At 36.0% G+C, this 16974-nt stretch overlaps 1 protein-coding gene across 4 annotated transcripts in view; it reads right to left on the bottom strand.

Moving 5' to 3' along the window:
* Positions 1–2948: 2948 nt before the first annotated feature.
* Positions 2949–16974, bottom strand: part of Isha (Insulator su(Hw) mRNA adaptor) — a 183647-nt gene continuing 169621 nt past the window's right edge. For all 4 annotated transcript variants that reach the window (XM_081769045.1, XM_081769053.1, XM_081769037.1 and 1 more), the window contains one exon: positions 2949–7591. In XM_081769045.1, coding sequence (XP_081625171.1) covers positions 6399–7591 — 1193 coding nt within the window. In that variant the 3' untranslated portion in view covers positions 2949–6398. The remainder of the gene's footprint in view (positions 7592–16974) is intronic.

A 16974-nucleotide genomic window follows, 5' to 3' on the forward strand; every position in this document is an offset into this window, starting at 1 on the left:
ATCTGTGGTGAATTTGTTCCACACAAACAGAGACAGAAAATTACAGATTTTGTAAGAAGGGCATATTTCGCATACTTCCGTATGAAACTTGGAGATCAAGATAAATCGTGGACTCCACACAATCTGTGTAGATCTTGTGTGGAATCGTTGCAGAACTGCAGCACTGGAAAGCGGTTATCTATGCCATTCGCAGTACCAATGGTGTGGAGAAAACCCAAAAACCACAGCGACGACTGCTACTTCTGTTCCTGTGAAACTGTAGGACACAACACTGGAAACAAGACAAAGATAGTGTATCCCAATATTCCCTCTGCAATGAGACCTGTGCTACACGGCCTAGACTTGCCTGTTCCGACACCTCCATCAATTCTTGAGTTTGTAAGTGATCCTAGTTCATACAGTGATTCAGTGGAAAATAGTGAAATAGAAGATGAAGTTTACAACCCCCTCTAGCGGATCTCGTGACCTTATACCACTCACTAAACGCCAGCTCAATGATCTAGTTAGAGACATAAATCTGTCTAAAGAATCTGCTGAACTTCTTGGTTCCAGACTTAATGAAAATAACTTGTTGGCCTGTGGAGCATTTTCCTGGTACAGATATCGGGAAAAAGAATTTGTGCAGTATTTCTCAAAAGAAGGTTCTGTCGTGTTTTGTGTGATGTGTCAGGTTTGTTGATCAAGTTAAATTTCCCTTGCCTTTCTAGTGATTGGAGATTATTCATTGACTCAAATAAAACAAGCTTAAAATTTGTTCAGTCACATAATGGAAATAAGTCCCCCTCAGTTCTAATTGCTCATTCTGTGTCATTGAAAGAAACATATAACAATGCGCAATTTATTGGGTGTTGTGTGGAGGTTTGAAGATTTTGAGCATTGTACTTGGGCAACAAGGTGGTATACAAAAATACCATGTTACATCTGCGAGTGGGATAGTAGGGCACGAAATGACCACTAGGGAAGGAAACACTGGCCATTACGGAGAACACTGAACGACGGATCAAAAAACATCATTCAACAAAATTTATTCAGTCCTGAGAAAGTTATACTTCCCCACCTTCACACAAAATAGGATTGATGAAACAATTTGTTAAGGCTCTCGACAAGGAAGGCGAATGTTTCAAGTTCATATGCAACAAATTATCCTTCACTTTCATGTGCCAAAGTGAAAGAAGGTGTCTTCGTTGGCCCAGACATTAGGAAGTTAATGAAAGATAATTTGTTAACAATGACTAATGCTGAAAGGGATGCTTGGATAGCATTTAAAAGCGTGGTGGTGAACTTCCTGGGGAACCACAAAACTGCTGATTACAGAAAAGTTGTTGAGAATATGTTAGTTAAATTTCAAGAACTGGGTTGCAACATGAATCTCAAGTTGCATTTTTTGCATTCTCATCTTGATTAAATTCCACCAAATCTCGGAAAATTAAGTGAGGAACAAGGCGAACGGTTCCACCAAGACATGAGGGATATGCAGAAAAGGTATCAGGCACTTTGGAGTGTTAGGATAATGGCAGATTACTGTTGTACATTTTACAGAGAAACTTCAGAAGAAAATCACAAGAAAATTAGGAAAGCTTATAAGAGAAAGCGTGTTAAAAAGATGTGAAAAATAAGTATGTTACATGACTGTGTTGAATTCCATTTTACAAAGTATATATTTCCATATTATATGTATATATGTAGTAATCTGTATGTGTACAGAATCTTATATTCTTTTCTTTGTCCGTCTGCATTCACGGAAAAACGAATTCATTATTCGTAATCAGCTAGGAACAAAGAATTAAGTTCACCTATTAATCAAAAAACAACATGAACTTTGTTTCAATTTGCAGCCCTGTGTAATTCATACTTCGGCCGACTAAAATTCATCTGTCATTGGAAGACAGCTTTCACGAAAATATTTGTGGTCTCTGCGGGATATTGCTATAATGGAAGATTCATTGTTCGTCAGATAAGTAAAAACTTTAAAATCAACTCTCAAAACTATCTCAACACATTCGAATATCTTATTTATACAGAAGACCTGCTTCGTCTGTATTGAAATGTCATTAATCAAGTCAGTCTGCATCAAAACAAAGTCTCAAGGCTACTCCAGGGAACCGAATGTCAGCCCGATGAATTTATGTGGGTTGGGTCTAGAAAGAGCACTTCTTTCGCGTCGTGTCATCACTTTGCAGGGCCTGCGAAAGGGGAATGGCGAAAAGATTCCCTTTCTCAGTGCTCGTAGCCTTAAACAATGGAAATGCGGTGTTGCATTATTGTTAAGATAAACAAGGTCATATTGAGGCCAAAAGATTGTGGCGACGTGGCTAATTTCAAGTTCAAATTTAGACACGTACGTGACTCAAGCTTCTCTATATGAATCCGTAACTACTGTGTGATGCTATACTTTAAACATAGGAATGTTGATCTCAATTTAAAAATTAATGTTCGTCATTATATTATTATTATTATTATTATTATTATTACAAGCACATGTTGGTAAAACCTTTACTCTCTGAGTTGGTAATGCTGCTCTTTAACATCGAACACATAATTCATTTATATGGTCCTATAATCTTCAAATATACGGACTGCGTAAAGGAATTCAGGCAACTTTTATAACTGTTAGGGAAGTTTTATAAAATTTATAATTATCAAAGGATTAACAACAAGTATTATTTACATGACTGCTAGGTATTCCATTAATGCAAACCGTGGGACGTAAAACTCAAAATTTCATTTCATTTCATTTTCCATTAATGCAAAAAAAAAAAAAAAAAAAAAAAAAAAAAATGATCACTGATATAATACTTTGCTATATATAAATGCTCAAAAGAGTTGAATTATGAAGTATTTCTTACTCTGAAAATATTTCTATGAAACAAACTTTGTATAAGGTCACACTTTCTTTCTAAAGTACAATTAAACCACAGAATTGACCAAGCTATAAATACGGCAGCATTACTGAAATTAGAACCATTTTATTTTAAAATAAACCTAATTATAAAGATCAACATTTTCAAACTAATGTTTTCTTCACATTCGAATTTAATGGACTACAAAAATTATGTGTTTTTATTATTTTCTTTCACCTCCAGATATAAGTGTACGTTCGTATAAGGATAAATAGTTTTCTGAAGGAATCTGAATGAACATAATCTACATCATATTCAAGTTTACACAGTGAGTATAGGGCAATTGATTTCATATTGTTTTAGGCATTTAATCGTAGTATGGATCAGCTGAAAATGAATTATTCATACACTACATAACGAAAGGAGATGTTTTTGAGGCAAAAATGTTTATTTTGATGTCCCTTGAAATGTTTTAGAATGAAAAAGGTGGTAATCGACAGTGACAAATTATAGGACCTCTTGCCAACAACGTACAGTTATTCTTCAAAAGTACAATCTCCACTAAAATAATGCTCCCATTAATAAGTTGTGGATGGACTGGCCAATGGGAATACACTCATTCATGACATGATTTCCAAATTGTACCGTTCACTTAGAAGTTACTACGAAAATAAAAATCTACCTGAAATCGCCATGTATAGTTACCAGCAAAATTTGATATTATATAAGGCTATTGAAATGATTTAATCAATATGAGTCTTCAGTCTTTCTTTCAACACTACCGTTATTACAATAATTCAATGTTCTAAGAATAACTTCTGATCGAACTAACCAACTAAAACACAGTATAATTACGTTCTCTTTACATGTAAGAGAACTTAATTAAAATGGGTCGACTTATTTGAAAATTACTGACAAAAGAACACGTAGGATATGTATACCAATTTTTGCTGGTGACCTGCAAATGTACCCATCCTTTCCTTTCCTTAACTTTCAAAAGAACGACTAGAAGTAATATATCTCTTTCAAAACTCAAGAATTTCCAATTGCTAAAGAGAGGGTTTTAACGAATTCATTCTGCCGATATATGACTGCAATTTTACTTCTGCCGTTTTAGGTAACTGGTAAGATTCTTTCCATTTGGCCAAAATGATTATTCTATACTCATTAATCCTATTACTAGTAATATTTCTTGTGATCAACAGCTTTTTATCGCGGCATTTCGCCTTAATTTATGTAAACTATAAGCCCTTCTAGAAGATAATACACTGCCTATAGTGTGATTTTAGCGAAGTTCCCAAGAGACTTCCCGCGAGCCTGTAGCTACATAAAATTCTTGAAAGCTCGTGTGATCAAATGGTCAGCACATAGTAGGTGGTTCGATCTCTACTGAAGACACCAATTTTTCAGTATTGTGTGTGTCTTAGGGACACTATATATTATTCATGAAACTTGTTACAAATCCATACAAAACAAGTTTCTTATTTCCCAGCAACAAAACATTCTTTTCGAAACGTAAGAGGAGTTGATTCTTTATATTTTATTTACTTTCAGAACACTTATACGTATTACTGATATATATAATTTATTTATGTATATTTACTCATTTATTACTTTGATAGCTACGTCACACAATGAATAAAAGAAATACATGTTGTGATACAATTAGAAAGAAATTCAATGAATCCACAAATAAAAAAGTTATATATTAATTAGAATGATACTCTCTAAGGAAGATGGAACAGTCCAATCAAGCTATCTTATCTACATGAAGAACAATTATTTCTACCGCATGCAGTGAGGATGTGGCACAATCTACAATGAAGGTCATCCAACTTCACGCTTCCATGACTGACTGATCAGAAATCAGTTGAAAACTAGCACCCATGCACGAGAAGATATTTATGTACACACACACTGCACACTACTCAGCTGATGCATAGATAATTCTAAAAATAGAAATATATATATATATATATTATTCTTTTTAACAAGCTTTTAAAGATTTTGTGCCAATCCCAGAAGGCAATTTCCTGAACAAAATATTTTATCAGAATTTGATTCACCTGATAGTGTAATAGTCTAATCTTACTTTCCCTACATCTATAGCTTCAGGAATGAAAGCACAATTGAAAATACGTGATCCACGAATCCATGTACTTTATCCCGAAACTAACTTACTTTAAAAAAATGTATATATAACAACTTACTAGCTGCAAATACACGGAGCTTAAGTAAGTCACAGAAGTGCCGTCAATTCATCATTGAACGACAGAATGTACATTTATTACTGGTGTTAGATAGTAAAATGCCCATTTTATGTGCATGTATCTATAATTATAGCCTCCTCATATTAAATGCCTCAAATAACTTGGCACTGATTTGCTGAAGAATGTAATCGGGGATACAAATAACACAAACTGCAGACATGGACATCTGGCTATACAAACATATGTTAGCCACACAACGTAAACATACACACCCAACTAGTCTAGTTTAATAAGATGCTTCTCGAAACTTCTTTCTTTGTTGACCGCTACTTTTCTGTGAGTATACGCACAATTCCACCTTCCACACAGCAAATAAGTTCACAAATATATGCGAAAAATTCCACTTCCTTATGCGTAAAATGCAGTCAGTTCTAGACTTGTATGCACAGCATACAATTGCTTTAATCCACTATAACAACCGTTATAGTTAGTAGAATAGTCATGGAAACGTGAAGCTGTAAAAACACATATTTGCTTCTGAAAGTACATATATCCGGAGTATAAAGGTCACCAACCATTCTCCACAATTAAATCAATAGTTATATATCACTCAAAAACGTCTTCACTAATGTTCATGCAAAATGATCTTTCTGTCTTTAGTTTTTTTTTTTTTTTCTTTCTTTCTTTTTTATTACTTTTTCACTTATGGGCACGTACACTGCCTACATCCTCTCTTGTTTGATCAAAATAAAGAGCATATGAAATTCAAAGCGCACAGTACCTTGCACTTGTCACTCAGTTTGAGCGCAAGCACGGGTCTCCTTCCACGTCATAGTTCTTCACAGTCCGTGAACACAGGAACAGTGGTGTTTCCAAATGAGTAGCTGGAAAACCTACCTTTGCAGTAGCTACTTTATACCAATCAGACAGAATGGCTTCGTAATTCCTGTTAAATCATATACTGACTCTCTAAATTTTGTAGGGTATGAACTACAGTTTTTTTTATAAAAATATAAAAATGATTTATTGAGCACTGGCTGCACAACATTCTTATTTTCTTTAATCATTTTAATTCCATAAATAGCTAACAAGCTTATGATGGTTATTTCATATATAATATATATAATCATATTTATAACTGGCTCTACTGATTCTTTGTTATCATCATATGTTTCCATTTTTCACCACTGTTTTCCTCAAATAATTCATTTTGACTCCTGTGTTCACACACACACACATCCGCTCACTATACGAACACGCATCAAAATTGCACATTTCACTTCAAATCACTTTAGTGATATTTATTCAATTTATTTTAAATATAGTACGTTCTAGTTTAAAGACTCAATTAAGTCGAAGATGCGACCTCCTCCTGCGCTGATTGCTGAGTTACACTCTCAGTCTCCACAGTCGGATTACTTTCATTCAGTTCCGTACAAACTACATCACTACTATATGATTCCACTGGTAATTCTTTACTTTCCACCTCTGATTCGTTTACACTGTACCCTGAGTTTTGCGATTCTTCATAGTTCATTTGCCCTAGCGATTGAGTTTCATCGTAATTACCTTTTGGTTCGTCATACTCCATTTGTACTTCGGATTCCTCACATGGTGTGGGATAAGACATCGACTCTTGCTCCTGAGGCGCTGAAGCATCAGCATCCTCTTCAAATCCCATACACGATGCTGCTTCTGCTTGACTCTCCGATTCATTATATTCGCTTGCATTCATCGTCTCATCTTTTGGATATTCACAAGAACGCTCATCTACGAAAGTTGTTGAATCGTCGTTCTTGAACTCTGAGTAATTTTCATACTCGTTGGGATTTGTATCTTCTCTACTAGCATCTAACGACTTCATTTCGGTCTCTTGATAATTGGTTTCGTCTATTGTACTAGGGTCATTTGTTTCTGCTAGAATATTATCACTGTTACCTTCATTCTGCTGATTATCAGACACACTACTTTCTAAATTTTCACCTTCTGGGATTTCACTTGCAACTTCACTAGGTTCTGCACTGCTCCATCGAGATGGTCTAGTTCGTTCTCTTTCTGAACGTGGTCCTCTGGGTTTTTCATCTCGACGGTCCTTGTTCTTCCTTCCATAATCACTGCCACTATGCTCTTTCTCACCGGACACTTCTTCTCTTGGCTCTCGGTCTCGATCCCGATCTCTCTCTCTGTCTCTGTCACGATCACGATCCCGATCCCGATCACGGTCTCGATCGTCCCAGCTTCTATCCCGATTCTGCCGATCATCTCTACTTCTATCCCTCTCCCTGTCTCTGTCCCAATCGTCTCTTCTTCTTCCTCGGAACCTATCATCACGTCCTCCCCTTCCACCTCGTTTTCCCCAACTGTCCCGGTCTCTGTCCCGACCTCTCTCCCAATCTCTTCCTCTTTTATCATGAAGATCACGGCCTCGACGCTCTCTGAAGTCTGGCTCTTCTAAAAAGTTCTCTCTTCCGAAGCACACATCAGGGTCTCGGACATCGAAACCAGGATGGAAGCGTGGGCCCTGTCCTTCCAACCAGATTCCTGAAATTAGAAGAGTAACATTATATTTTGCTGTATACATTAATGATTCCAATTAAAATAATAATGATCAACGTCAATGAAAGTACGGTATAATCAATAACGTTCATTACCCGCTAATGCAATTTTAACGAGGAAAAAATTTTTTGTGACCTACGTTATTTTAAAACACATTAATGAGGTTTCGTTAGCTAAGGTCTATTTCACAAGCAAGTAGAATATATTAAACAAGGTGTTATTAGGATACAATACAATAGCAGGTTTTAGCAATGAACAATAAAATATTAAAAAAAAATCAAAAGATCAATCCTTTCAAAGCGATGTTCCAGCTTATACACTTGAAACACTTTCTCATTAATTCTACATAATCCTGTGAATTCTATCACAAGAAGTCAAGTGGTTCATTACAAAATTATCTCTACAGTTATACATACATACAAACTTAGAACATAAAGCTATTTATTTATTTATTTTTACGATTTAAAAATATTGTGTCAGATTACTACTTGAACACTCATTCACCCACACCCACAAAAATAAATAAATAAATAATTCGAACAATCAAAACTATGTCTGCATAACTAGTAATGGATAACACCAATCATCTATTTCACCTGCAAGCTACACTCGATGAAATACTGTATCATAGAACGGAAATGCTATACGGTTCGCTGTGTTTCACTGAGTTGAGAGCATTACAATGGGCAGAATACTACGTTAGTCCCGACGAGTGGAGGTTACGAGTAGTGACATACACTTCCAGTCTTTAGTATTAACATTTGTTACGCAATGTATGAAGCAACATCTTCATTAAAAATACATACCTATATTGAAGCAGACGTAAACAAAATAGAGACTATGAAAAGACACACACAAACGACCAGAAATAAGTAAATTGCACGTGTCAGAAATCGGCTCTGGTTGCTAAATTTGAATTTTGACTCGAGTTCCTAATATATTTATCATATTCACTGGTCTTGAATCGACACTCTAATGATTTATCACACACTTTTGTTAGATATTTGAGTAGTAGAAGAGTTTTTACTGTTAGTGATTACACGTGTTTTCACATAAATATGATTATCAATAAAATCAGTGATACACCTTATTTGCCTCTTGAGTTTTAAATAATAATTATAATTTCCAAGAAGACTGTTCCGGATCGTTATCCCGTTGCATTGTAAAACCTTTGCCAACAATACATAGTTCTGATGTTATGGCATATACCATTAAGATTGATAAACTTATAGGTCAATTGTGACGGTTATACTGACAATTTTCAGACGTACTAAAACAATTCCAAATCACGTAACTTCTGCTTCGTTGCCTTCTACACGCAATAAGAAGAATCTTCAACGCCATGGAAAGGGACTCTGGAAAGTCTGCACGAACGAGTGGGTTGATTAGATTGTAGTGAGTAGAAGCCGCCTTCAAAACGGAGACTCAGATATTGTGCAATCGTTCAACGACAGGGCCATTATACTGAGCACGATCGGTGGTACAAGAATAATTTGACAACCTGTCAAACATGTGCAAATCACTACATCTGTATTTCAGGAGATGAACTGGGCACAAAAGATCAGGATTCCAACAAACCACAATGCATCCCGGGAACATTTAGAAGTCACATAAAATGAAATAACATCAAAACTTTGTACAAATTTCTACTAGAGTGCCACAGCTTTGTCCTCCTCTTATCTGCTTCAAGAATGATCATATTGGTAAGAGCGCAATATATAATTTAATTATATGACTCCAGAAGTCCCTTTTCGTTGTTTGAAATTAATGATTTGTATCTAGTTTGAATACAATATACAGTAAAACCTGTCAACTTGGCCACCTCTCTAAATTGGCCACCTGCTTATCTTGGCCTGGTTCGTCTTGAATCTGCATTTTCCCATAAGACATTCATTACTTATTCCTCTGTAAGTTGGCCACCTGTCTATCTTGGAAGTACTTACCTCCGTATCTTGGCCACGCGAATACCTTAAAAAAAACTCTTTCGTATTCCCGTATGAGAGCCAAATGTTCTGTATTTGTTACTGGAGACAGAGAAGCATAAATTCCCACGATTTGTTCTTGGAGGTCAATGGCCAGAACACTACAATGACAAAGGGGTGGCGAAGGAAGCGGCGAATAAGAAAACGCACGTACAGGAATTCAGGAAATGGTCGTACGTATTTGTTTACCCTGTCTGTTTTGGTAAAACCTTTAGCTATATCGGCTCCTTTCATCCGTGGGAACCTTTAGTAATTCCGGAAAATGCTCAAGGTTAAAGCTAACCATCTCAATTGTCATTTATTGGCACCTGATTGCTTGTCGAAAGGTAGCGTAGGTTTTCAAATATGAATTTTCTCAAAACATCTTTTGCTCCAAGGGAAACCTTAATGATTTATCATCAAATCTAAATAGGTCTAAGAAGAGGTAATTACTACAAAATTAGAAAGTGCATATGTGCAAAAAATAAAAGACATACGTCTAGAATGAACCACCATGAATAAATTTGTTATTAGTAACTGATTTGCTACTTTTCGAAAGATATCTACAGAAAATATTTGTCACTGCCGAAAAAAATCATATAACTGCATATAAATTATTGAATTTATAATTTTGCTTTTCTTGTTTTCAATCTGAATAACTCAGTGTGCTACAATACCAATTTCACTAAACTGCGTACATATGTTTCGATTTTATGGTTGTGTGATTGTGTTTTCCATCCGAATAATTCAGTGTACCAGACTAGTTTTCAGGAAGAAAAAGGCACATATATTAAATATACTGTAGTATTTTTTCTAGTACTGTGTATTGTTGTGATTACTCTATATACATTATTTAAAAGTAGCTATCGTGGTATTGCTTATTAAAATTTTACAATCAAGTAATACTAGAAATCCTATTCTAAAAATACACCAATCACACTTATTTTCTGTAAGTTGGCCACTTTTCAATGGAACTGATGGTGGCCAACATAGACAGGTTTCACTGTACTTAATCGATTTTGTGGATTTATCTACGAGCAGGAACTTTTATATGCCGAAGTACTGTAACATAAAATAAATTTAAATTCTTGTTAGAAATACCTGCGACGAAAGGTTTACCTTGGATCGTGAATTTCCTGAATGAATGTCCAATTTATTATATCCATAGGCAGCGGAACTTGGAGTCACAAAGTTAGACTAAAACTATGTTTGGAACATCATAAAATAGTGTTTTTCAATATGGTACATCATACACACACACACACACACACACACATGCTTATCTTTTCCATTCCTTTTGACCAAAAAGCATGAAATAACGGAAGAAATAAATAAAACTTCCGTATTTCCAGTCAACTGCTTTTACGAAATATCAACGTTTTGCATTCAACAAATTAAAGCAGAAGAAATGTTTTATACGAAGTTGAAAACTCAAGTGACTGCCCATAACAAATCAGAATCAGTTGCAAAGGAAACGTAAACAGAATTACAATTTTTTATTCATTGGTGCTAAGAATTGTTTTTTCTTTCTTTCTGGTTTTCATTACACACGCTTGCTATGTTAAACAACTGATGAGGTAGAATAACAAATGCTAATACAAAGGCAGTACAATAAAAGTATTATTTCTTCCTCGTACAATTTTTGAAACAAATTGGATAAGGAAATGTTGACTATTGACGGAGGATTATTTGTGAAGATGGATCTTGATGACAATCGCTGTACGCTGCGCGGACATCATATTACTTTTGATACGTATTACCATAATATTTTTATAAAGTAGGAGAGGAAATGCTATCTCAAATGAACTAAATGAAATTAATTGGGTTCGAAATTAGAAAACTTCGCATTATTTTAAATCGGCGAAAGGGTTTCAAAATCGTCTAAATTAAAAAAAAAAAAAAAAACTTCTTTGCCTACGATAGGTTTGAAAAACTGTACAGAAGGGAAATACAACTTCTGTCGTACTTACGTGGTATTTGCATCCTTTATCCTATCTCAACAGTTATTTTCTTTATTTATTTTTATTTTTAAAGTTTCACTTAATTGAAAACCATTTGTTCTTTTTTAGTAAGATGGCTGTGGTAAAACACACCATTCAAGCTCAAGATTTTTTTCTTAAGTTACCTTTGCTGTATATGGTAATCAGTGTTATGCAAAAAAATGATGTCTTTGAGTGCATGGCGCTTTTTATGGAACTTCTCTTTCACTCTTTGCAACTACTGAACGTATATACGCAATAATCGTTAGATTTGACTTCAACAACTTGTGATTAATTATACTTCGACAATCCCATCATACATACAATAAAATGTTTTTTCTATGGATGTTTGCTTTCGGATCTGGTAGGGGTGGTTGATTTTTATCAAGCCACTGTTTTTTGCGGACCATATTGTCATTAGTAACCCATTTTTCATCGTAAGTTACAATCCTGTATATATATATAAATGGATTTTCGTCCGTGAGAGCAGACTTGTGGCGACTGACATGTGACCATCTTCATTCCGCTCACTGAGATTGTGAGGTACTCATACTTCTAACTTGCTGACTTTTCCTAATTTCCCCAGGTGTCAGCAAACAGTTGATTGTGATATATTCAAACATTCTGCTATTTCACTTGATGATTGCCGTGGATTTTGCTCCAATACTGTCTTTAAAAGGTTGTTGTCAAGGTCGGAATGACGTTCTGCCCTCGGTTCGTCTTTTACGATGTATCTCCAGAATAGAATTCGGCAAACCAATTTCTAACTGCCGGATCAGTTACTAGTTCTTCACCATATACACTGCATTTTTTTCAGCTGTTGCCTTAGCACTACTACTTTGCCTAAATTCCCGAAGTATTACATGATGAATACGCACTTTTTGACTCTCCATTTTAAGGGTTAGGAATAACAGTTTAATGTAACATGCATTACACAAAACAGTTGTCAGAAGACTTAGTGAAAGCAAAAACTCGTTTGTCGCGGTGTCTCATTATGGATAGATACGAACAATAGATTCTACTAGCTGCATCAAAAGTTATTTATGACTCAACGTAATAAAAACAAAAATAAATCTAATTATTGTATTCTGAAGAAAAGAGTTGAAACATTTCAACAAAGAAAATTGATCTTTGCATACATACATATATATAATCTTCAATGTAGTAGATTCACCAATTTCAGTAACAGTTTGCAGTTTCTTGATTTATTTAAATGTAAACAGTAGATAATATAAAGCAAATGATTATAGTGTTAGTAATAACTTTACGTAATACGTAATGTGGATATATAATACGTAAATTTTGTCCTATGAAATTATTACTTACAATTTAGACAACTTTTAGTCAATCGCACGTTTTTGGAGCTAACGTCACATTTTATGCTCACGTATAAGTTGAGCATACCGAATTTACAGTAGTATTTAAAACTTCACGAGGAGTTACTTCTACGCTATTTTTCAAGTCACAAATTTTACAAATTGACATGGTGCAATAATATCGAACATGCTAGGCTTACAATGTACCAAAACCAGTAGTTCTTTCTTTCAATTTAGCAAAGAGATTTCCTCTCTTCGCAAAAGTCTCGAACTGAGATCATTGTTATATCAAAGCAAAAATTTGATTGTGCTCCTCTTATCTCTGTTTCTTTATCCAACGTAGCATTATTTTTTCTTATCCGCACGTTTAAATTTTGGAAATCCTTCATCACTCAAAAACAAACAGACGTAAAACTTGGTATAACGAACATACAACAACAGTAATAATATGGTTATTCATATTTTCAAAAACAAAAAAATTAAGAACTAATAAAAATAGTCAGCTCAGATCAAACGCAGGACTCACAAGTAGATATGAATATGTTGTAAAGGCACTTTCTTAATTGTAGGATCTACAACACGAAAGCAAAAATGGCGGCTGCATAAAGAATCATGAAGAAAGCAGCGAAAATTTTCATTATTTACTCACCAAACGCAGACATTTCATAGAGGATTGGAAGAGAGAGGAGGGGGAGGACCAAAGTCTAGATAAAAGATTTCTACAATATTACATCCTTCAACAAATACCAGGTGGTTGCAATCAATCCAACGCTGATTATAGAATCTGGGGCTGCAGTGGTTGTAGTGCGTTCACCTCTGGTTCGTGGAGTCCCTAGTTCGATCCCAGCAAGTGGGCTTTGTGGTAAAGGAGTTGAGTTGATTTTAGTTTAGCGTCCCTTTCAGCAGCGAGGCTATATGTGACGTGGACCTACTGATTAACGTGGAATCCGAACCACATGAGCTCCCGCCGGGAATCGAACCCGGGTTTCCCACGCCAAAGGCGCGTACGCTATCCATAGCCACAAGGGAGCTCTTTGTGGTAAAGGAACACTATATGCGTCGGTTTTCTATGGGTTCTCCTGTTTCCTCCCACGTCCTTTATTCCATTTGTTTCATTCATCATCACTACCTCCTTTAGCCTATACGGCATAAACGTGAAACGTAAAACTGAAAGATTTTATTTAACTTTTACTGAATAATCTGAGAGAGCTCAAAAATAACTTTAATCAGTTGCACATACTGGACGCTTCAATTTCCTACCACCACCATCTGTACAAGAGAAAATTAATGTTACTAGATTTCTACTTCATGATTGAGGAAGTCTATTGGACAATTAAGGCAATACATTGAATGACACAGGTATTTCAGTATGTTCCTACACGTACTCAAGAAATCTTGAAATAAAATCCAAGTCCATGTTGAACCTTCATTACGGATACGAAACTGCAGGATAATTACATTGACCAGCCAAAACATTATGACCACTCGCTATTTTTTGAAGGAAGTCATTGGGTTAACGTAAGTGGTGTAACTGTGGTGGTAAATGACATAACTGCTCGCCAATCGGTGACAGGGAATCAGTTAGTGTGATGCAGTGTGCGTAAAATGGGGAAGGGCCCAGATAACTGGAAACGAATATCTCGGAATCAGCGCGACTACTCGGGTGTTCGCGAGCTGCCGTGGTTAGTCTTCCAGAGGGGAGAAAAGAATGGTGAGACCAGTATCAAACCACATGGGGCGGACACATCTCAATTAAAGATGTTGAACGTCGTAAACTGCCGACGTTAGAGCACAAACTGTTCCACAATTAACAACAACCTTTAACAGTGGACAAAGCACATGAGTCTGAGCACACAGTTACCACATACTATTTGATAAGGGTCTCCGCAGCCGACGTCCTACACGTGTATCAGTGTTAACCGCAGGGCAACAAGTACCAATGTTAACAAATGGTATCATTGATAACTAAAATGGGCACATGCCCATCTCATTGGACCGCAGAGCAATGGCACAACGTTGCATGGTCCGTGAATCTCGACGTAACATTCATTACATCGCTGGCAGGGTTAGAATCTGTTGTCTTTCAAGAGAACAGCTACTCGAGACGTACGTAGTTGGATTATGACAGACTGTTCGTGGTTCCATTATGATTTGGGGAATTTTCACGTAGTGATTTATTAGTCCGGTAATGCATGTGGAGAGACCATAATGTTCCTAGGCTATTGATAGGTCATCACGTACACCCATTCACATTGGTCATATTTCAATTTCGGAATGATTAAACAACGATCCTTACCACAAGGTCAACGCTGTGCTGAAGTGGTTCGAGGAGCACACTGGTGAATTTCAATTGCTGCAATGGTTTTCAAATTAACCTGAACTTATACGAATTAAGTGACTTATGTGAGTAGATGTGGTGTGCCATGCCTCCAGCCATTTACAAGGCCTCATTGCTTTCATACAAACCCCACTGATACTGTCCTGCGAGCCAAAAGTTGACATACCAAATATTAGGTGGTGGTCATATGTTCTGCTGGTCGGTGTATATTACTCAACATTGCCTTGGTAGCTATCCTTCAACCAAATCTGTAAATTTTTGATAATGGTAAAAAGAAGAGATTGTGAGTATGCCAATTCCAGTTGAACTGGATACAGGTCACAAGAAGGGTTTCCGAACTCTCGTACTCGAACTATCTATGAAAAGATAGATAGATAATTAACATCTACAGGCCTCTCAACAGGACATTGAAAAAACGTACGGCAGTTTAGTTTATAAAACAGGACAGTTTGGTTTATACAATAGAATATTATGCTCTGAAACACACACACACACACACAAAAAAAGGATTGTAAGAAAAGGCCACCCTTCACCGCAATGGGCAGCAGGAAACAAAATTTAGATCAATACAGAATAAGAATATATATAACCTTTCACTTTTTAAACTTCTAGCTCTGGAAATTATATATACACACATACTTCTAACAACTGTTATACAACATAAATTTTAGGACATTTCCAGTTCATAAATAATTTCCAGGACATTTCCTGGATTTTCACCATTTTTCTGCTTTTCATGACTTTTTTCAGAGCGTTTTCACGACACACTTTTATTTCCAGGTTTTCCAGGGTGCTTGGGAATCCTCCATATTATGTACAGCAATATTGGAAGGCGTTGGGATATATTGGTGAATACTAACACACCTCAATGCCTAGTCAATACAGTTATACACACTGCTGAATGAGAGCAGAGCAAGGTTCCTGAGCTAAGATTCACTGGGTAAGAATAAGCACATAGGAAAGAAAGAAAGAAAGAAAGAAAGAAAAAAAACAGGAGCGGACATGGGAGGATAGGAGAAAGCAAATTAAAAAATAATAGTGAGGATTAGTGACTATTGCTCAGAAAAAAAAAATGCCAAGACACATTTAGCATAGTGCTAATATGTAGCAATTTAAATCTTCACTGGAACTGCCCTTGGCTTGTACTTTAAATAATTCAATTACTGAAAAACATAGGAAATAAAGGACAAGATTAAAATATAGGACAGCTAGGAGCCTTGCGATTTTCTGTTATACCAACAAAATCGTATCTATTAGCATCCAATATCTGCAAAAATACTTATTGATCGAATTCATCCATTTATATATACAGAGAGGCTGATAGGCTCCCATACTCGACTTAGGAGTGCTTACTCATCTATGACAATACGGTCTTCCACCACTGGTTGTATTTTATATGAGTATTCTGTTATCGATTGTGCTTTCAATTGAAGAACACTTCTTTGCAGATAAACAGGGGATATTTTATTCCACTCCTACTGGAATGATATTCCAGAGCATTTTACGAGCAACGGGCAGCATTTCGGAAATCCAAGGTACAGTAGTCCATTGGGATGGCCTCCGAACTATTCATAGGAATATCGAAAAGGAAATAGGACGAATCTCGGTCGAAACCTCCAACAATCTGTAGAATGTCAGTGGTGATTTGTCTGTGTACGCTCATCTTGATAAAGTTCCAAACAGTTGTCTCCGCTCCACACAGCGTGGGAATTCCACTGTTGTAAATATTTATCAAAACGTGTTCCTGGTAGTACGCTGTATTAATTTTCACAGT

Source organism: Thermobia domestica, chromosome 1, assembly GCF_964235325.1.
Source record: "Thermobia domestica chromosome 1, izTheDome1.hap1.1, whole genome shotgun sequence".
NCBI classification, from domain to species: Eukaryota; Metazoa; Arthropoda; class Insecta; order Zygentoma; family Lepismatidae; genus Thermobia; species Thermobia domestica.